General features: G+C 47.1%; 1 protein-coding gene across 12 annotated transcripts in view; it reads right to left on the reverse strand.

Moving 5' to 3' along the window:
• Positions 1 to 20,840, reverse strand: part of Syne2 (spectrin repeat containing nuclear envelope protein 2) — a 309,215-nt gene that overhangs the window by 6,026 nt on the left and 282,349 nt on the right. For 8 of the 12 annotated variants that reach the window (XM_076921985.1, XM_076921984.1, XM_076921983.1 and 5 more), the window contains 11 exons: positions 18,042 to 18,204; positions 12,090 to 12,277; positions 11,391 to 11,541; positions 10,913 to 11,095; positions 9,605 to 9,742; positions 8,492 to 8,686; positions 4,840 to 5,122; positions 4,249 to 4,317; positions 3,225 to 3,364; positions 1,864 to 1,978; positions 730 to 932 (listed from right to left, as the gene is read on the reverse strand). In XM_076921985.1, coding sequence (XP_076778100.1) covers positions 730 to 932; positions 1,864 to 1,978; positions 3,225 to 3,364; positions 4,249 to 4,317; positions 4,840 to 5,122; positions 8,492 to 8,686; positions 9,605 to 9,742; positions 10,913 to 11,095; positions 11,391 to 11,541; positions 12,090 to 12,277; positions 18,042 to 18,204 — 1,828 coding nt within the window. The remainder of the gene's footprint in view (positions 1 to 729; positions 933 to 1,863; positions 1,979 to 3,224; positions 3,365 to 4,248; positions 4,318 to 4,839; positions 5,123 to 8,491; positions 8,687 to 9,604; positions 9,743 to 10,912; positions 11,096 to 11,390; positions 11,542 to 12,089; positions 12,278 to 18,041; positions 18,205 to 20,840) is intronic. The other 4 variants (XM_076921989.1, XM_076921988.1, XM_076921987.1 and 1 more) reach the window with 1 other exon arrangement.

The raw sequence follows: 20,840 nt of genomic DNA on the forward strand, positions 1-20,840 counted from the left end.
CACTGGCTTAGGGACAGTCCTAGGTGAGACTAAAAGTTTTCCAGATAAAGACTATGTAGCTACTTTGCACTTGTCCCTTGGGACCCCAGAAACATCACTCCTTTTGGAAATAGTAACCTCTGTATCCGCAATGGGAAAGCACAGGTGTGAAGAGAAACTGGACACCCTTAAGATTCCTGTCTTAGGTTTCAGGACTTCAGACTTATCTGCTCAGGGTACCCCCAAAATGCAGGGCTCAAGCTGCCCCTGCCCTGTACCCTGGGCTGGTGCTCTTGAGGCCTTGAGCTGATAATGAGGAACAAATCTTTAACTGTATCACAGCGTAGCCACAGGAGTCAGGCCACAGGACTCCTTAGCCAGTGAGCTGATCTGAACCTTTCCCAGGAAGGCCCCACTGCTAGCCTGGTGTAGAACTACCGCAACAGGTCAGAAGGCTGGCTTTACCCTGCTTTACACTCAATCTACAATCCACATCTTTCCAGCCCTGAGGACCCGAGTCATATCTCTGCTGTGCTCTTCTAGGTTTGGGGATTTTCTGTAGACACTCTGTCATGTGAAAAGAGAAACCTGTGTCTTGGTCCTGAGGTAAAAGCCACTAACCTCTGCACATGCTACCCGTATGCTACCAGCCACTCCGAGCCCAGGTTGGACCTCTTTGCCCAGCAGCACAAGGCTAACTCTTTGAGCCTGCTCTGACCGCCTCGCCCCTCCACCCACGGCTCCACTCACTTGCAGTCTCTTCACCCTGAGTGCCATTTCCTGGATATCGGAGGGAGGCTCTGCCAGCTTCAGAGCTTCCAGCTCTGCTCCAGTTTTTTCAAGCCAAGTAGTGATGCTGCCGATATCAGAATTCAGCTGCTGCACGTTCTGTTTTAATCTGAGCTTGCTGTGAAGCGCCTGCGCCTGAATCAGCTCCCACCTGTCGAAGGCACCTGGAATCCAAAGCCACCAATTAAAGCAAGCAATAATACAAGCAGATTGTCTCAGCTTAATAAAGGTGAATCAAGGATGCTCCCTGGAGGAGGACCAGAGCCCTCACATCTGGAATCTCCAAGTTCTGATCCAAGGCTCATCCCCTCTACTCCCACAAAGGCTGGAAGGAAGCAGAGACAAAGGGTGAGGAAACCCAACCTGTGCCCAATAGGTTGTCTGGCCTCTGGCTCAGTATTTTAGATAGCGTTGTTGTTTGGATTCACAGCGATCAGCGAGATGTGATCAGCTATACTTTGCACCTAGCTCAGCAATGACCTTGGTAATCACTGGACTAGCTTATGAAGTATTTGAGACAATGTGGTCTTCACCATCTTCCATCTTGTTTTTCCTTACATGGCAAGTCATTAAAACATGCATTTCACAACTAGGTGGTGGTGGTACACACCTTTAATTCCAGCACTAAGGAGGCAGAGGCAGACGAATCTCTGAATTTGAGGCCAGCCTGGTCTACAGAGCAAGTTCCAAGACCGCTAATGCTGCATAGAGAAACTCTGTCTCAAAAAAAAACAACAACAAAAAAAACAACAAAAAAAAAACCATGCATTTCGTCTTATGGGGACTCTTTGTCACTCATTGTGTAAAGAACAGTTTCCAAAAGGCCAGGTACACAGCTATGTAGGACATGTGTCTACCAAGCCTAGTCCTGGCACTATAAGAAAACAAAGAACCCCAATTTAAAATGAGATGGCTGGGGACTCCTTCATAAACACAAATCGGCTCATCTCAAACAAACCGAGGCTGTTGCGGGGTGGGTTCAGCGGTCTTGGTAGTCACATCCCTGCTTGAGCCCTATCATGCGAGAGTTGAATCGAACACCTAGGCCCAGACACCAAGCTCCACATCTCCTAAGGGCTGCCCGTTTTTTGGTACCTGGCTGTTGTCCCGTTAAAGTGGCCAGCTGCTCATCTTCCTGCTGGGCGCTGTCCTTTGAGCCTCTTGAGCCTTCTTTGCTGTCATCGTTGTCCTGACCCAATAGCAGCTTTACCTGGAACGAACCAATCTTCAGTTATTTCTGCAAGATCCTAAAGAGATCTAAAGAACGTCTGGGTTCTGTGGACAGTTCCCACCAATAGGTGACCAATGATTGACAAGCTCAATCATCGACAAGCTCAGGAAATGATACTTTGTATCTCTGGTAACACATGTGGTTTCACAGCCAGTAGAAAAGCTGAGCTGTTGAGCCTGGGTGGGTGAGGAACACAAGCCTAACGCCTGGGAGAAACGGAACCACAGGGTAAGGAGAGGGCTGGGTGAGGTTTCCTTCCACAGTCTTGGGCTGCAGCACCGATGGAGATAGTAAAAGCGGTAGCTGTCCGCTAAGCAAAAGGAGGAAAAGTGGGCAAAGCCACATCTGTATCAGATTTGACCAGTTAAAGGCAGAACTGTCCCCAACTATATAGTAACAGTCACCCCCAGACACAGAAGACACTTTGGCTAAACCCACTGGTCCTCCACCTCCACTTGTATTGCCTACTCCGAAAGATACCTGTGTCACTACACTGCAAATGACATTTTCACCTCAAGTCCCTCACTGTGGATGCTCTGAGCTAACACCTATCTCTAGTGGCTGCTTCACCAGTGCACTCCAAGAACTCATGCAGCCAAGAGGTGCAGGGGTAGTTGTTATAATAAGCACCCCAATACAGTATTAGTAGGGACACCCCGAGGGCCTCCTCCCTGTACACACATCAATTCTAATGTACGAGGCAGGTTCATAATCAGGAGAGGAAGGCTTACAGAGCACTGTATGCTTCACTGTCCTGGCCTGGGAATCAAATCCAGGTCCCATCGCCACCAATTCAGATTATGATGAAGTCCTGTTTTGTTTTCTGACGTGCAGTCAGAAGGCAAATATAGCAGATTTGAGAGGCGAGAGGCGGCTCAGGAAGGCTCTGTTATTTATGTGGATAATTGCCGCTAACAGAAATAGTTCTCTCGTTATCACTGTTCATCACCTCGCTTTCTGCACGCACAAATTTGGGGGCTGGAAACCTTTCTTTCAATCTAGTCTAATTTGCTGGGTTCTGCTGAAGCAGGGATACCTGAGCAGAGGGCCTTGTTCTTTGGGTGGTGCTGGGACTTGAACTCAGGTCACGCTAGACAAGCTCTACCACTGAGTGACATACCTTCCCTGAAGTCCCCTCAGAAGAGATCCCATCACAAAACAGATCCAGAGAGACTGGAAATACCCGCATGCACCTGGGCTACATTCCCAAGGGGTCAGGACTCACATAGGCTGGTTTGTAAGGTGTGCTGGCATCTGCAGGAACTGGTGCCACAGTCCTGTCACCGTCCATGTGTTTGTAGTGATGTTTGGAATGGGAAGGGCTGTCGGGAACATGCCACGGGTGGCCCTCAGAAATGGATTTACCTAAAACAAAGCATCACCCCGAGTTAGGGTCTACTCTCCAAACAAAGGATTTCTACTTAGTGACATAAACATGGTCACAGGTGACATGGCATCAGGTTATAATACCAAAATGAGTTCTGCAGCTTTCCTTGCAAAGCATGCAATGTTTGCAAAATGTCAGTATGTCTTGGGAGGGAATGAAATGAGTCATGCAACTGAGCAACATGGCACCTTCACGAGGTGGGACCACAGCGGAGCACAACAAACATATACGTGATTGGCTGCGGGATGAGTGGCATTCTGGATGGAGCTGGTGTCTGGAGTTGTGGGGATGGTAGGCAGTAAGGTTAGGATTGGGGGTCAAAAGGATAGGAGGCCTGGGGGGGGGGGGGGGCAGCAACTGTGTGAAGATGGACTTAGGGACCAAACAGCTGCTGATAGCCCTCGGCTGCCACTGAAGAGAGGGACCAGGTAGGGTAGAGGACTAAAGTGGCAAATTGAAGAAAGGTCTCCTTCGCTGTGGCAAAGACAATGAATGGTCCTTTCTAACCCCAGCTATCCATCTTAGGAAATCACCAGAAGCAAGGAAATAGTTTGAAACTAAGCCACCATGAAGAAAGCTTGGCCCAAGCTGAAGGGAAAAAATAACAAAGGCACCACGACAGCAGTTCTTTCTGCCGGCCTGGAAGTGGGTGGGTCGGGGGAGGGCGTTGAGAGCACTCTGGTATGTAGGGAGCACGCAGGTAAGGGTGAGTACAGCAGTGTAAATACACCATGACACGAAGACCAAGGCGCATGGTGTCCACAGAGGCACAGGTCAGACATGACACGGGAGCAAGGTTTAGGATGCGGTATGTGCCATGGGATGCGGCCATGTTGAGACACATGCACGGGCAGGGGCCTACCAGAAGATGCTTTCAAAGATTTTGTGGTCATTTTAAGATAAGCCTCAGGATTTTCAGGGATTTCTACATCTGAAAAAGAATAATGTCATTGTCCTCACTGGAGGCGCCTGCGGAGTAATGCCCAGGTAGTAAGTCGACACAGCAGAGACACTGCCAAGTGGGGGAAGGAAGTTAATTACTACCTATTTTCTCAGTAAAAGAACTTTAAAAACCAAAAGGACTTCCCCACCCCAGTCAATTCCTGTTCATCATAGTGCTGGTTAGGGGCACATGTGGTAACAAGGGCCACACTCAATGTATTGGTAAGCTTTAATAAATGCTGAAAAAAAAAAAAAAAATCAATTGGTGAGCCTCCCATTGGCTAGACTCATCAGTGAATGACTCTAAAGTAAGAATGTGAATGTCACCCCACCTGTAACAGAAGCTAATTCTCAGGTGAGGCAAAAGGTAGGCAGGACAGAAGCCAGAAAGCCACAGGCCCATACCAGCCATAAGCTGGACTCTGAATCACAGAGAACTTTATGTGTCTCTATGGTGCTAGAAATACAGCCAAATGGGTCAAGTTCACAGGCCCCGGGAAGCCGCCTTTACCTGACAGTGCGCTGTAGAATGGGCCCTCGTCGTCGTCTTCGTGAGAAGATGATCCCCCCACATCACCTGTGTGATCCCACTCCAGGGGGATAGAGTCCACACTGACGGGGGTCTCACAGCCAGACCGCTCGTGTCCCAGAGCCGGGGGCACAAGGTGACACAGTGACTGGGAAGATGTGGGCTCCTCGCTCTCTCTCCTCTTACGCCAGGAGTCAGCCGGGATCTCCCTTGGGTCTTCTATGTCAGTCTCATTCTCAGATGCCTCCTTCTCATCATCTAAGCCCTAAGTGGGAGGACCCAGGTGTTAGGGTGAGCTAGGTGGGAAGCTGCTGCAGCAGCAAAGAGCTTTGGAAGTTTGCCTATCTAGCAGCCAGCACTGACATTTCTAAAGCATTTTAGGAATTGGGGGTATGTGTGGGGAGATGGCTGCGGGGTCAGGGGGAGCTTTTCCTACACATTTGTGAGGACCTGAAGCTGAATCCTCAGAAGCCAAGTGGAAACTGGGCATAGTATTCTGAGTGGCTGAAATCTCAGCACTCCTATTAGAGGCAGGATTCCTGTACAGTCATTGGCCAGCTAGCCTGGCTTCTATAGCATACGATGTACACAGCAAGGAACAAGTTGGAAGGCGAGGAACAGCAACTGCAGATGCCCTGGGAACTCCACACGTGCTCCACGATACACTTACACAACAACGCCTCACACTCAAATGTGCGTGCACACACACACATACACACACACTGTATTTTAAAAGTTCTCAGGTCTTATGTATTATTCAACTTTGAACAATCCACAGTGGGGTTTGGAATCTGTATTTTAAAAGAACTATAGCTCTTTTTCTTAGCAGAAAATAAAAAAATAATGAGTGAAGCTGAGCGTTTACGCTAAGTTTATCTAGAAGGAAAGGAAGCAATGGCCAAAGTGTCATAGATGACAGAATCATATCCTCTAGTTTATTCTGTGTGTGTGTGCATCTGTGTGTGTGTACATCTGTGTGTATGTGTGTGCATACATCTATGTGTGTACATCTGTGTGTGTGTATGTATATCTGATTTGTCACTTCCTGCTTCCTGACCGGATGCAAGGTGACTAGCTGCCTCAAGTTCCTGCCACCATGCTCTCCTTCTCTGCCATGATGGGCTGTAGCCTTGTGAGCTAAAATAAACCTTTCCCCCTGAAGTTGTTTTTGTCAGGTATTTTGTGTCTGCAACAAGCTAAGTTAATTAACACAGAAGCCTTTTTCAATTGTTTATCCAATGAACTGAGAGCTGACTGATTCAGCTGGACTGGCTGGCCAGGAAGCTCCAGCATCCTCCTGTCTCGGTCTCTTCCAGCAGTGGGTGACGGGTGCCTAATGCTGTGCTGAGCTTTTGACGTGGATGCTAGGGATCCAAACTCTGGTCCTCACGCCTAGTACAGAAAGCACTTTACTAAGTTGCCTCTGCAGGTCTCACTTATGCCTTTTTAAATTTTCTAATTTCATAGTGTAGTGTCTCTGCAGCTTATATTATCGTGCTCTGCAGAGAAAAACAACTGTAAGCAAACACCTTTAAAAATGAGGACTTCTTGGAGACTCTCTGAGGCTTCACTGACTGAAAAACAACTGCATTCAAAGTTGGCCAAGTTGGACCACACAGAAAAGAAACAATCCAGCCAATCATAGTGGCCAAGAAGTAGCTGTTCTGGCCCAGTAAGATGGGGATGGAGAATGAGGACCTTGGCTCTATGTGGACCCCCCATACCACCGTGAATTCAGGGAAACATCAAGGTTCCTTTGGAAAGCGGGTACATTTGACACTTTAAACGTGAGAACAGCACCAGACAAAGACATTGAAAGCTTCCAGGCATGAGGGGAGAGGACAAATTACATCCCCAAGCAGCTATATAATGCATATAATCCAAACTAGACAGATTTCCGTGAGTACTAGGGACCACTGACACTGACCAGAAAAACCCTGTCCTAAGGATTATGAGGGCAGAGAGGAGAGCACAACTCCCAGGCACCATCCTTCTACTGCTAAGTAACTGTAGCTCTAAGTCAGTAAGAGTGAAAATAGAAAAACTCCCCCGCCCCCACCACCATTTTGGTTCCTGTTCCTGTTGTACATTTTTGGCACAATTTTTTCAAATTAGTTTCTCAACCAATCATCATCTTGAAAGAGAACATTCTAGAGTACAGCTCTGAAAAGCATGGCCACTGCTATGTATCATTAAGGCACATAGGAGGTACTTCTCCTTCAGAGGTACCTCATATGATACCACACTGCCCTACACTGTAACACTAGAGCATACACTTCAGAAGCATTACTGAGACTTGAGCTATTCTTCCAGCAAGAGGGCCAGGAGGCCGGCATGACACGGCTCTGTTCAGAAATGCACGCTTAGGGTTTCCTTTTCATTAGCCAAACAGTTCAAAATTAGGTAATCTACTTTCTTCATGAACAATTAAAAACTATTATACACTAAGGAAGGAAAGAAAAGAGAAATGCAAAGGAAAAAAAAAATCCCCTGGGGCCTGGAGAGATGGCTTATGGTTAACAGTACACACTGCGTTTGTAGAGGACCTGGCCCAGCTCCTAGCAGCCACACCAGGAGGCTCACAACTGTCTATAATTCTAGCACCAAGGGATCTGACGCCTTATCCTGCCTCCAGGTGTTCTCTAGAGGTTTTCTACTGAGATTGAAATATCCACCCTGTAGGGAAGCTTTTTAAACCCGAAGGCACACAACTCAAAATAGCCTCAGGAAGTTGCGGAAACTGACCAGATTCACTAGGCCCCTCCCTTTCAGAGTAAGCAATAAAATCTGAGCCCCTCACCCCACACCAAGGAAGAATGCTGAGCTGCAAAGAAGACTCAGACAAGCCAAGCTGTTAAGAAGGTTCTTGAGGCTAGAACAACTGGAGGAAGCAGAAATTGGTACCCTGGAAGAGGTTTAGACCCGAGTCACATGGAAAGAACATTTTCCAACCTGGTGAGCTGCCTGCAGGCTGTGCAGTGTGGTCCAGATTCCCAGCTTTTGTGAGCTGTCACCTATACTGGGGTGGGCTTTGTGGATGCAGCTGTCTTTGGATCATTTCTGCTTCTCTAAGAAACTCCTCATCTATATTCCTATAAGTAATCCTATAAAACTCATTAGTTCACCACGTTGGACTTTGATGGCATCTGTATTGTGGGCTCCCTGTGTAAGGTGAGTAGACGTGTGGCTCAGGAAAAGTTTTGTCACACACACAGAGGCACCTGCACTCATATGCACAAACTCACACAAATAAGCACATAACTAAAACAAAATATAAAAAACAAACAAACAAACAAACAAAACCAAATCCTTAAAACATAACTCCACAGCCATTCAGCCATTGGGTTCACACAAAGATGGCTGGGGGCGTGGGGGTGGGGCGGGGAAGGGCAAGCAAGACTCAATATAAAACTAGCACATTACCAAGTCTGCCATGATTGGATGGGAAGAGCCCCAGGGAGGAATGGAGCTGCTTCCACACCCTGGACCACAGTTGAATGGAGCCCTTTTTAACTGCAAGTAATCATGGGTCCAGTACAAGGTAATCTTCCCAACTCTTCAAACATCGAGTACGATGTACTCACTGAGCAGCTGGGAGCCCTGGTTGGTGGGTTACTGGGGTGCGGGTCCTTACCGGGGTGTGGGAGGTCAGGCGGCGGTGGAAGCGAGACACCCTGCCGAACACCTCCTGACAGTAGCGATGCAGCTCCTCCAGCCCGTCCTCGATCAGGACGGCGTCCAGGGGCTCACTCTTCTGAATGAGCTGCTCCCCAAACACGATGAGCTGGTCGATCTTGTTGGTGTTCAGTGTGATCTCCTGTTGGAAGCCCTGTTTGGAAGGTAAGATAGAGACTCTTTCTTGTGTCTAGTGTTTGTTCCATATGACAGGACCATACAGGGGTCGGGGGTGGCATTAGATGTCCTTACAGTCTTGTCTCTTTTCCCTTTCTGATTTGTAATTGGTACAGTAGCATCTGCTTTTCAGGAATTGACAGTGGCAATCAACTTAAATAAATAATTCTATACTTTTTTTTTTTTCAATCTAAAAAATTGTAAATTTCACCCAGATGGATATTACGGGGGAGAGAATTCATCTTCTTGACACTTGTTGGGAACAGAATATTTCCCCATATAAGCCACTGATGGGCATCTGCCTTGGTGGACACAGTAACAATAAGTGCCTTAAGTTGTATTAAGAGGCAGGGGGTTTTTCATTTGTTGATGTTTTCTAAGCAAAGAGAGAACGACTGAGGGAAGACTGTAGTGTGAGGCTGAACACATGGCACATGCCTTTAGTCTCATCACCAGGGAGGCTAAGGCAGATGACAGTCGTGTGTTTGAGGCTAGCCTGGGCTACATAGCAAGACACTGTCTCAAAAACAGCAACCAAACCCCCCCCCCAAAATTTCCAAACTGACTGTAAACCGACATCTATACCAGTGAGAGCAGAGATGTGTTTATTCTTGGCCCAGCCAGTGACACTGAGCATGCCCTGCATGGATTCAGGTACCAGGGAAATGGCAGCACAGAACATTCAGACTGGAACCTAAAATGAGCTGTGTCCTCAGAACGAGCTGTCTACTGAAAGACTCGGTGTCCCCAGAGTAAGCAATGTAAGTATACAGGTAAAGTGTAGCCTGGTGCCTGGAATTCTGGAACGTTCTCTGAGTACCAGCTAAAACTGGCACTTGGCTGGCTCTCTTCCACAGAGGTACCTTTTCACAGATGCTGAGGAAGCAGTACTCACGTTCAGTTGGCGCATCTTGTCCTCAGCGTCACTCTCTGAGAAGTGCTCTACGTTGGTCAGCTGCAGGTCCATTTCTGTGAGCCAAACCAGAATGCTTTCCCTGGTGCCCTCAAATTCTTCCCTCTGGTTGGTGAAGTACTGTGAAGGAAGGAAGGAAGGAAGACCATGCTGGCACCGCACCGGCATGTTTGGTTCAGTGGATACGGTACTAAGAACTATCAGACAGCTTGACTCTGGGGTATCCCAGGAGTCTCTGCACTGTATCTGGAGCCTGGGATCTTGTCTTGGCTGTGTGGTGCCTGCCCCCCCACCCCCAAATACTCTGGTCCTTGGCTTCCACCTCAGAAAATTCGAGAGCTTGGTAATATGTAACATATTTGCTTAGATCCATTGAGGAATTTGAAATTCTGTTTTCTAGTTTAAATCAGTGGATCTCCTTGTTTACAGAGGATGGGGACAGGTTGCCCAGGGGCCTTTCTTATTAGTCTGCAGTTTCTTTCCCATAAAAGAAAGTTGGGCAGCTTCAAGCTAGGAAGGTGCTCATCCAGGCAGGAATGGTGGCACACACTTGTAATCCTAGCAGCTAGGAGACAGAGGCAGGAGGATTATGAGTGCTAGGCCAGTCTGGATTACATGGCAAGTCTCTGTCTTTTAACACAGACACATGATCTTTTAAAGGGGACACATGGGGCTTAGGTGTGGCTGCCCCATTAGCTCTTCAGTAATTATGAACTTGTAAAACAGATTCATTCTCTCCAATGAAAGAGGTCTCCCAAGTTACCACGTTCTTTGAGGAGGGCTATAAAAATAAAAACAAAAAGTAAGATTCTCATCTTCCTAGGTCACTTTGAGGTTAATTATCGTGCTCTAAACCTCAGACAGTTACTGTACCAACACCCCACATAACACAAGACTGGGTACATACTCTGTGTTTTATCCATATTTCTGATGCAGGGCTGATTAAAACAGATGGGCAAGCCAAGGCTCTTGCAGATGTGCACGTGTGCTTGCCCTGGCCCAGGAAAGCAGTGCCCCAGACTCTGTGGGCCGTCCCTGTGCCAACACCTACACCATTGGGTTACAGATGTTGTAAAGGGAGACGTGTTTTACTAACACAGCTCACACAAGCAGGCTCTGCCTCAGAAGTCCTATGCAAAGCCCTCTTTGAACGTTGGCAGCCATGGACTCCTTTGTGTGGGAAGAATGTTAATAACACTCAGGCTTTCAGTGAAGTCTACCTGCTGCTGTGTTGCCAGCCTGCCACAGCATATCACATGTCAAGCACCCCGGGACCCACAGGCAGGTTACCCTGAGTCTCCGCAGGATGGCTGTGACCCGCTTCTGCAGATTGTCCCAACGCTGGTTGCCCTCGTGCACCATCTGCTTCAGCTTGCTGGCTGTGTCCGTGCGGTTCTCTCGAGCCAGCCGACGGTACTGTTTGTTGATGAGCTCCAGCTGTGTCAGTCTTTCGTGAATCTGTCGCTGAAAGGCCTGTGGCACGAAGTGGAGGTCAGCAGCAGATAGGCAAAGGGCTGGGAACCCCCCTCACCCCCCCACTTTGCCAACCCCAAGTGGCTTGCTTCACATGGCAGCTGCCCAGGCCGTAAGAACACCACATCCCAGGTCTGTAAGACTGGCCAAGCACAGGTGCTTCTGGCAAAGCTGTCCTGGTGGCTGGTGGCAGTGACTGTGTCGGAAGCATCTGGCCATGCAAAGTCACTCAGCAGCTTCCGAGCTATACAGTAGGCTTGGCTTGTAACGGGAGAATGGGATGGGCAAGGCTCACCTCAAACCGCTTCAGCTCCTCTTTGGCATTTGTATACAACACCTCGGAGGAATTTGGGCAGGCCGCCGTCTTCTCGGCAGACTTGAGCCAGTCCTCGAAGCGGGAATAGTCATCTAAAAACTTCTGCCACAGCCGCCAGGTCTCCTCGATTCTGCCAGGAGCAGAGGACAGGAAGTTAGCACCACTGCCCATGTCCACCTGTAGCATCGTGTACCCATTTTGGAGTTCTAAGTGTCCCTGATAGGGCCCATTTCCCAGTCTTTTACTTGAACTGTGTAGGGAGATACCCTACCATCCCTTCCCAGGAAATAGCTAAGGGTAGAGTTGTTCTTCGTCTAAATTCAATTCTTCTGAAGGACTCAGCACCTTGGAAATCCTGATTCCAGGGCTTGGGCAAGAGTTGGGGCTACCTGCCATGGTTTCCTTGCTCACCCTACTAGGCCTTCTCTAGCAATTCTTAGTTTTTTCTTTCTTTAAAGACTAGGACTCTTGTAGCCCAGGATGGCCCTGAACTCTCTATCCTTCTGCCTCCACCTCCTAAGGACTGAGATGACAAGTACACGGTGTTGGGATTTGAACTCAGAGCCTCATCTATGCAAGGCAGATACTCTACCGACTGAGCTGCTTCTTGGTAGATTTCTAAGTGACCTGAACAGAGCATAGTTCCTGTGGCTGCAGCGCTTGTGAAAGGCCACTTACTTCATGCGCCGCTCCATCGACATGGCACAAATATTCCTCCAGCGCCTGTCCAGGCTCCTGGTGGTCTGCTGGATTGAGTCACACTCCGTTTCATTGGCACAGGCGTCAGAGTCGTGCAGCAGGACGTCACAGATATTGAACACTGACTCCACTCCGGCGCTGTGTTGTTCGATGTCTCGCTGCAGATCCTACAGTTACAAGACAACACAAAAGCACTTGAGAGTAGTGGGGGGAGGGTTGGCATCAAAGGATCCCCGCCCATCATCCCTCCCCACTCCTAAGCCAGGGGGCACAGGTGTCTGGGGATTCAAGTAGATGGAGCCCGTTATCTTCATGTAGCCCTGTGCTACAGACACCTGGCCCACCTACATCTATTGGCAACTGCACAATTATGCTAGCTTACTGAATTAGTGTACTGGGAAGGGTGGGGGTGCCCACCATACGCTGACAGATGGCACTGCTCACTGGGATGCTACTGCCCACCAGCTCTGAGTGTACACAGGGCTTAATCCGAACCATCCAATTCCACAGGTCCCCAGTAACGACTCCATTTGAGGGAAATCTTCTTTGGAAAATAGTCTTGTTTAGAAGGAACTCAAAGCGACAGACTTTTGACCTTTGGTGGGTCACATGACTCTCATATCTATAAAGACTCCTATGCTGAGCCTACACACCCCTGGCAGCTGCAGGCACAGGAGTGGATGGCCTCCTCATGAAGACTTCATAAACCCCGAGGGAGAGTGTTGAGGCTTCTAACCCACGGGGTACAGCTGAGGCTGTGGCTTAGGGAGTGGGGAAGGCCTCTGGAGTCTTGTCCCATGGTAGCAATAGTCATGGTACTTCCTTGATTACATAAAAATAAATAAATAAATACATATAAAGAGATAGTTCATGGCCATAGGAAAAAAATGGACCATCGGATTCTGCTCTCCCCTCCTCATTTATAAAGCCCAAGAAGACTGCCTTGAACTTCTGATCCTCTGTCTCTCAGAAGGACCATCCCTGCCCCAGCTAAGTGCTAGAATGACAGGCATGTGCCAACATACCCAGTCTGGAAATTTTCTTTAAAAATAAACATAGCTTTTTCATTATCAAGAGACTCCTCCCCGCCCTATGTACTGTAGGTGGGGTGGGCTGGGAGGGGAGGGAGAGAGAGAGAGTTGACAAGTCTTCCCTATCATCCAGATTCTGTGATAAGTGATGTGAGGCTGACCCATGAGTCCAGGTATCTAAATCACACCACGAAGGAGCAAAGACAAAGTTCAATTCTATTTTGTTTCATTAATATGTCTGTTTCTGAAAATTTACATTTTACACAAACCACTGTTAAGTACACTAAGGCCATAAGAATATTATTTTGTTAACAGTAGCCACTGTCCACAGTAAGGCAGTAAGGGCCATTCTAGGTCACTTGAATACTGCTACTTTGTGACTACTGCATGGGCCTAGTATTTCTTACATCTCTTCTGAATGTAAGTCTGGGCATTCTGTGTTCAGATAGCAGTGAGAACAAATGCTCACACCCATTCTCGCTCGATTCTCCACCAGGCAGTCCCTGCCTCAGATCCAGAGTCGGGACACTACATATTTATATGCAGAAATGCTCTCCTGCTTGGCCCTGGGAGAAGGCCTACAGTCCTACAGGGGCAGGGGCTCTCTGCATTCTTACTGGTTCACAGGATGGTCTCTAGGTTTTCAGATACTCACTGGCATTGATGCATCCTCTCTTTAGCTATGAAAGCAATAAGTCAGCAATCCAAAGAGTGGTACTGAATCAGTGCAGGGAAACTTAATTGAAAGTGTCCAGGATGCTGTTTGGTTCTAGTTAGCTAGGATAGTTTGGAAAGGTGCAGAGAAATTCTAGCCTACGTAATCATGAATGTGATTTACTTTAAGAATCATTCCAATGGTCTTACATTATACTTAATTTTAATATCTAAAAAATATGTATATGGGTGTCTAAGCTATATGTCCCAAGTATATGTACCTTATGTGTGCCTGTTGCCTGTGGAAGAGGGAAGTGGATCCCTTAAACTGTAGTTACACAGTTACACAGGGTCTTAAGCAGCCACATGGGTTCTGAGATTCGAACCTGGGTCCTTTGGAAGTGCAGCCAGTGCTCTTAGCCACGGAGCCGTCTTACACTATTACATGTCCAGCACCTATCTTACACTCTTAATCCAGCTTGTGTGGAATAAGATGGCTAACGAGGAACAGACTATGGAGGGCAAGTGTTAGGAACCAGTGAGCTCTGAGATACTTTATAAAAGGACCACCTTCATTTGGGTTTTTAAAGAGGTGCAAGGTTTTAACAACAACCTTCATCTAAAGATTCCATATCTTCTTTCAAACATTATAGAAGAGCTGAGGGATGCTACAGTATGAACTAGGTACCTTGTACAATATAAAAGAAAGTGGACTGTATCTTAAAATGTCATCCATATAAGTGCTGGACCAGTGACGATGATGATGACATCACCATCATCATCACCACCACCACCATGTCGGTAATACCCACCAGGGCACAAGTCTGAAGTATTACATTTCAGAAACTATCTGAACTCTGAGAAACAGCATAAACCAACAAGAAAGCCTTTCTCCCATCAAAAGGAGTAAGTGACAGGACTCAATAATCTGAGTTGAAATGCAAATGTCTGATATGTGACCTTAAATGGGTCGAAACCCACAGGTTGAGAACCATTTCTTCCACCACCTCCCCAAGGTTGTTATTAGTAAGAGGCCTGAGGGACAGCAGGGACCGAAACAGCTTTAAAAGCTAAGGACTTCTGAGAAAAACAGGATTAAGTGATCTCAACTTTTTTAGGTCTTATTTTGGGAAGAGGTCAGACAACTTCGGGGAATTATCTGTGATTAAAACATGAGCAAAGTTTTTAGAAATGGCCTATCCATGCCTCCTGTCTCCAGTGTTTCAGAAAGACTGGACTCAGTGTAACAGACACACCGCAACACTCATTTCAGTAAAACCACTAACAGCTGCCTTAGTGCAGTAGGTGGAGTAAGACCTTTTCTGCCCTCAAGAATGTCCAGGTCCTAGTTCCAGAATCAGGAGCTATGTTAGGTTACATGGTATGATGGTCTGAATGAGGATGGCCACCATAGGCTCATATATTTAATTAAATACTTAGTCACCAAGGACTGGCACTATTTGAAAGGATTAAAAGGATTAGGAGATGTGGCCTCATCAGAGAAAGTATGTCACTAGAGGTAGGCTTTGAGGTTTCAAAAGTTCATGCCAGGCAGCCTGGATGTATGTGTGAGCTCTCTCTCTCTCTCTCTCTCTCTCTCTCTCTCTCTCTCTCTCTCTCTCTTTCTCTCTCTCTCTGTCTCTCTCTGTGTGTGTGTGTGTGTGTGTTTATATCTATCAGGACTTAGCTCTAAGCTTCCTCTCCAGTACCATACCTTCCTACTGCCATGCTCTCTGCTAAGCATCTTAGTTAAAGCAGCCCCAATTAAATGTTTTCTTTTTATAAGAGCTGCCTTGGTCATGGAATCTCTTCATAGTAACAGAACAATGACTAAGGTACATGGTAAAGGAGACTGACTATTTTTAAATGGCCAACCATGTGACCTTAGAGTATGAACATTCTCCTGAATATCTGGGTGAGGCCAGTGTAATACCCACTCAAGAGTGGATGACTTATTGAAAGGACACACCCAAGGAGAACGGTCCATAGAAACAAAGACTGCACCCCAGATCAATGGTTCTCAACCTGTGGGTCGTGAGCCCTTTGCGGGGGGTGGGGGGTGGGGGGTGTGTGGTTCTCAGATATTTATAATCCATAACATTAGCAAAATTACACTTATAAAGTAGCAATGAAGTCACTTTATGGTTGGGGATCACCACAACACGAGGAACTGTATTAAAGGGTCTCAGCATTAGGAAGGTTGAGAACCACTGCTCTACAGCCTCCAGAAAAGGCAGCAGCCTCCTTGATGCCTTGTTAGAACTATGAAATAACAAGTCATAAAGGACAAAAATTCTACGTGTGGCGACCTTAAACTCTACAAAAAGGAAGCCTTCAAACTGGCTAGACTGAAATTACATGCCACTTCAGCATGGGGACAAAGGAGGCCAAGAGAGCGGCAGTTTCAGATTTTATGGCTTGAGGAGTAAATTCTCTTGCCACTCAGTGCTTTTTCCCACTTTGGATCTATGAGACTTGAAGACAGTTTTCAGGACCAGCCAAATTCAGCCTCATTCTTTAAGAGTAAAGATATTGCCAGCATCCATATCCACTTGAATTAATCCACCATCCAGGGGACAGGTATTTACAAGGCCTTGTCTATTGAGAGACTGCCCACTGAGACGCACATTCAGATCTCCGGAATGCCCACTGAAATTCTACGATGCTCAGGGCTATCTTTTATCCACCAAAGCAAAGACAGAATCTTGAGCAGTGGTTCTCAACCTTCCTGATGCTGTGACCCTTTAATACAGGTCTTCACGTTGCAGTGACCCCCAATCATACAATTTTTTTTTATTGCTACTTCATAACTGTAATTCTGCTACTGTTACAAATCATAATGTGAATAGCTGATATTAAATATAGGATGTCTACTATCCCTGTGACCCTTGTGAAAGAGTCATTTGACCCCCAAAGGGGTCTTGACCTACAGGTTGACAACAACTGATCTAGCTAATCTCAATAAAAAGAGATGTTTAGCTGGGTACATTGGTGCGTGCCTTCAGTCTTAGCCCCAGGGAGGTAGAAGGAGGTGGATCTTTGTGAGCCGGAGGTCAGCCTAGTCTACATAGTGAGTCCTAGGCCAGGTAGTTATACAGTGAGATTTGGAGAAGGAATTCAATGCCTCTGATCTCTGGTCACACCTATGCTCATCATGAGCACATAGTAATACATAATTAAAATAATAAAAAAAAAATAAACCTTTAAAAATGGCGTCAGGTACATTTTTTACGAAAAAAAAAAAGTTATAAAGGTCGCATATTTATTCCATTTAAGGTCCCCACAAAATGTTACTTTTAAATCAATAAAAGATCAGGTAGTAGCGGCACATACTTTTAATCCCAGCACTCAGGCAGAGGCAGGCGGATCTCTGTGAGTTTAAAGCCAGCCTTGGTCTACAGAGTGAATTCTAGGACAGTCCGTGCTACACAGAGAAGCCTTGCTCTTGAAAAGCAAAAAGCAAACAACAAAGCAATTAAACCAATGAAAAGATAGACCTGACTCAAGATAATTTATCATTAAAGGGTGTCTGAGAAAAGCATTGTGGCACACACCCATAAATCCCAGCATACAGGAGGTAGTAGAAGGGACAGAAGTTCAAGGTCACCCTCAGCTATATAGCTAGTTTGGGGACAGCCTGGGTAAAATGAGATCTACCTCTCCCTCTCTCTCCTTCCTCCTTCCCTCCCTCCCTCCCTCCTTTCCTCCAAGGCACATGTGACAAACACACACACACACACACACACACACACACACAAACTGGGGGTGTTCCCTTCTGGTCTTGATTGAGCACTTGCCTAACATACGAAAGACACTGACTGTGTTGTGTCCCAGGCGACCAGGAGAGAGGGGCCGGTTTGAGGCTACGTGGATCTCTAGAGGCTACTTTTCGGAGGCAATTCTCAGGTGTATCAAGTTGATGTCAGGACAATAAGGCGGAAGACTGAGAGTTTCAAGTCAGTCTGGGTTAGAGCTCAATCCAAAAGAGAAAATACACCCCTAACTCACTCCCTTTCACAGGGAATGACCCCCGCTGACCATCGAAGTTAAGGCTTGCATCCTCAGCGTTACTTGAACTATTTCCAAAAGGGCTATGTAAAAGGGAAGGGGTGTTCAGGGATGGATGCCTCCTTCTCTGTCGAAAACAAAGGCATGAACACGCTGGACGGCAAGGCAGATGAAGGCAGGCCTGTCTTGGCCTCCCATGGTGGCACCCTTCCTCCCAGCACTCCTTCCTGTTACTTACCTGCTGCTCAGCAAGCCTCTTCTGGATCTCCTGGTTATCACAGACGTCGTAGACGACAGGCTTGGAGAGCTCAGACTCGATGCGAGCCAGCCAGGTGCGAAGGTTGCTCATGTTTTTGTCCAGCTGCTGAATGAAAGCAAACGTCTCCTTCAGCTTCTTCACCCTAAATGCAGTGGAGGAGAGAACCAGTCATTAGCAGTGAGAAGCACGGGCCTGGTTCGGATGCTGGTGAGCAGCAGAGCAAGAGCCTGTGCATTGCTTTAATTTACGGTGGGGGAATAGCTCACACGTCCTGGGTAAGCATGTTCAGAGTAGGAGGCTCTGCGATACTGTCGGTCCACATGATTTTTCACAGTGACTCAGTTAAGCCAAAAGTCCTGACAAAGCTGCATGGACTCCTCCTAACACCCTGATTAGCTTTCTGGGGCTCCACACTGGAGATAAGAGGCCATTTTCCTCTCTCCAAAATACCGCTTCTGGATACTTTGGTCCAGTTCCTGTCACTGATGTGCCCAAGACAACAGCAGTCAGCGGTCCTCCCTGGAAGGCTAACGATGTCTCCTAACGAGTTCATTCGCCACTTGCTTGGCTCATGAACTCTGAACAAGCACAGAACACACAGCAACCCTGCCCCTTCAGCGTGAGGGCTCGTGCTACACTGAGCCTGCCTTGTGGGCTTGTTATGGGGCATCTCTGAGTCAGAAGGAAAACACCACTCACATACAGTTCTTCTTGCTGTCTCTCTGACAACCTCAGGTCCCTTCCAGCCTGACGTGGCATGCTGGAGGTCTGAGAGGACAAAATGCAGCTTGTGCTCACTGGCATTTCATGTTAATGCTTGCAAGAAAAATTTTGAGCTACTGAAGCAAAACCCATCTTTGTTGATCTGAGACAGGGTCTCACTAAATAGCCCACACTGGCCCAAAACTCACAGATCCTCCTGCCTCTGCCTCCTGAATGCTGGGATGACAGGTGTGAGCCACCTCACCTGGCTAGCCATCATTTTCCACACAGAGACTGAAGTGAAATGCTTCAATCAGCGGCTTTCGTGAGAGTCCTAAAGCAGGAAGAGTGTGAACGCTTGCACTGTTGATCTTAGGGATTTAGGTTATCTCAGAGATCTGAAGTCATGGTTACAGTTTAAAGTCCCCACTTACCAATCCCCATGCTGGCAGATGCTGGCAGTGGCAGAACTGCATCCCCAGCCAACAGTAATAGAAAGAGAAACTGAGATGCTAGCCTCAACTCACAGGAAACACACCGTCTGCTGCACCTCCACCAAGGCTTATTTAACCAAACAACTTCCTCTGGCCTCTGTGCCTTCCTACTCACCAGCTTTGGTTCCATTTCTGAAGACAAGTCTGATTCATGCTTGGAATCTTTCAACAGTCCGCTCTCTACCCTGACAAACCAGTTTAATCTCATAATCTGTTTAACACCTTGAGCAATTTGAGTGACCTCTTTGGCCTCTCACTGAAAGTCTTCCTCTCTTCCTTAGAAACATTTCTTCCATAACCGCCCCCTACCCAACCCCCACACTAGGGCAAGCTAACAGTACTGTGGGAGACACTCCCCTCTCTTCAGAAAAGAAAGGTAGCTAGGCAGTACCTCCCTCAAGGCTGTGCAACGAAACAAATACTTGTTAAATGAATAAACATGTCCAGTCACTTCCCTGTAGGCTGTTTTATTTTCAGATAGGGTTTTTGGTAGCTCAGGTAGACCTTGATCCTCCTGTGTTACCAAGGTTGCACTTGAACTTCTGATCCTCCTGCCTTCACCTTTTTATGTTGAGACTAGATCCATACAGGACCATTCGGGCTTACATAGAGCTGGGCATGGATTCCAGGGCGTCATTCATGCAAGGAAAGCTACGTGCCCTACCTCCGGGCTATAGTTTAAGTGGGTCAAAGAGTGTGTTTATATCTCACAGTCAACCAAGACATCCCTGGGGACAGCCTTCTAGTTCTGTCTCTGTTAGCAGTGACTGTATGAATTTGGGAGAGCCCTTTTACCTCAGCCCCGCCACCTGTAAGCTTCTGAGGTGTCCCAAACCTCGGCAGTAAGAGTGATGGAGAGTGATGGGAGCAGACCAGGGTTAAAGTCTCATCCACAACCCATCTACAAGCTCTACACCCCTGCAACATACTTGGCTCAGACCCCAAGTGTCTTTTAAAATATATATATATATATATATATATATATATATATATATATATATATTTATTTATGTAATGTATGTGAGTACACTGTCCCTCTCTTCAGACACACCAGAAAAGGGCATCAGATCCCATTATAGATAGTTGTGAGCCACTGTGTGGTTGCTGGGATTGAACTCAGGACCTCTGGAAGAGCAATTGATACTCTTAACCACTGAGTCATCTCTCCGGCCCCCAAGGGTCTTTATTATTTATAAAATTAAACATCTTGCAGGTGACGTGGGAACAAGGTGTGACCAAGTAGCCACTGGGATATAAATCATGTTCAGCAGTGTGACTCTCCTCATGCTGAGGAGATGCTGAGACGTGATGCTACAACTCCATATCTAGCTGGCTCTGGACTTCACAACGGTGTCTTACCCTCAGTAGCTCCATATGGTGGGAAGGCTTGCAGGCAGGCTGTAAAGGCTTGGGGTTTGAGTTCTGGCTTCATTAACCTCATGTAGAAAATGGGGCTAACAGTGATACCCTCCTTCACTAGGTTGGCTGTGCGGCGGGAAGGAGGTGTGTATGAAAGGCATCTGAGATACTATCTGACGAAGACAAGTCCCAGGAATCATGGGTACGATCAGTTTCAAGGAAG

The sequence above is a fragment of the Arvicanthis niloticus genome, chromosome 23 (genome assembly GCF_011762505.2).
Source record: "Arvicanthis niloticus isolate mArvNil1 chromosome 23, mArvNil1.pat.X, whole genome shotgun sequence".
NCBI classification, from domain to species: domain Eukaryota; kingdom Metazoa; phylum Chordata; class Mammalia; order Rodentia; family Muridae; genus Arvicanthis; species Arvicanthis niloticus.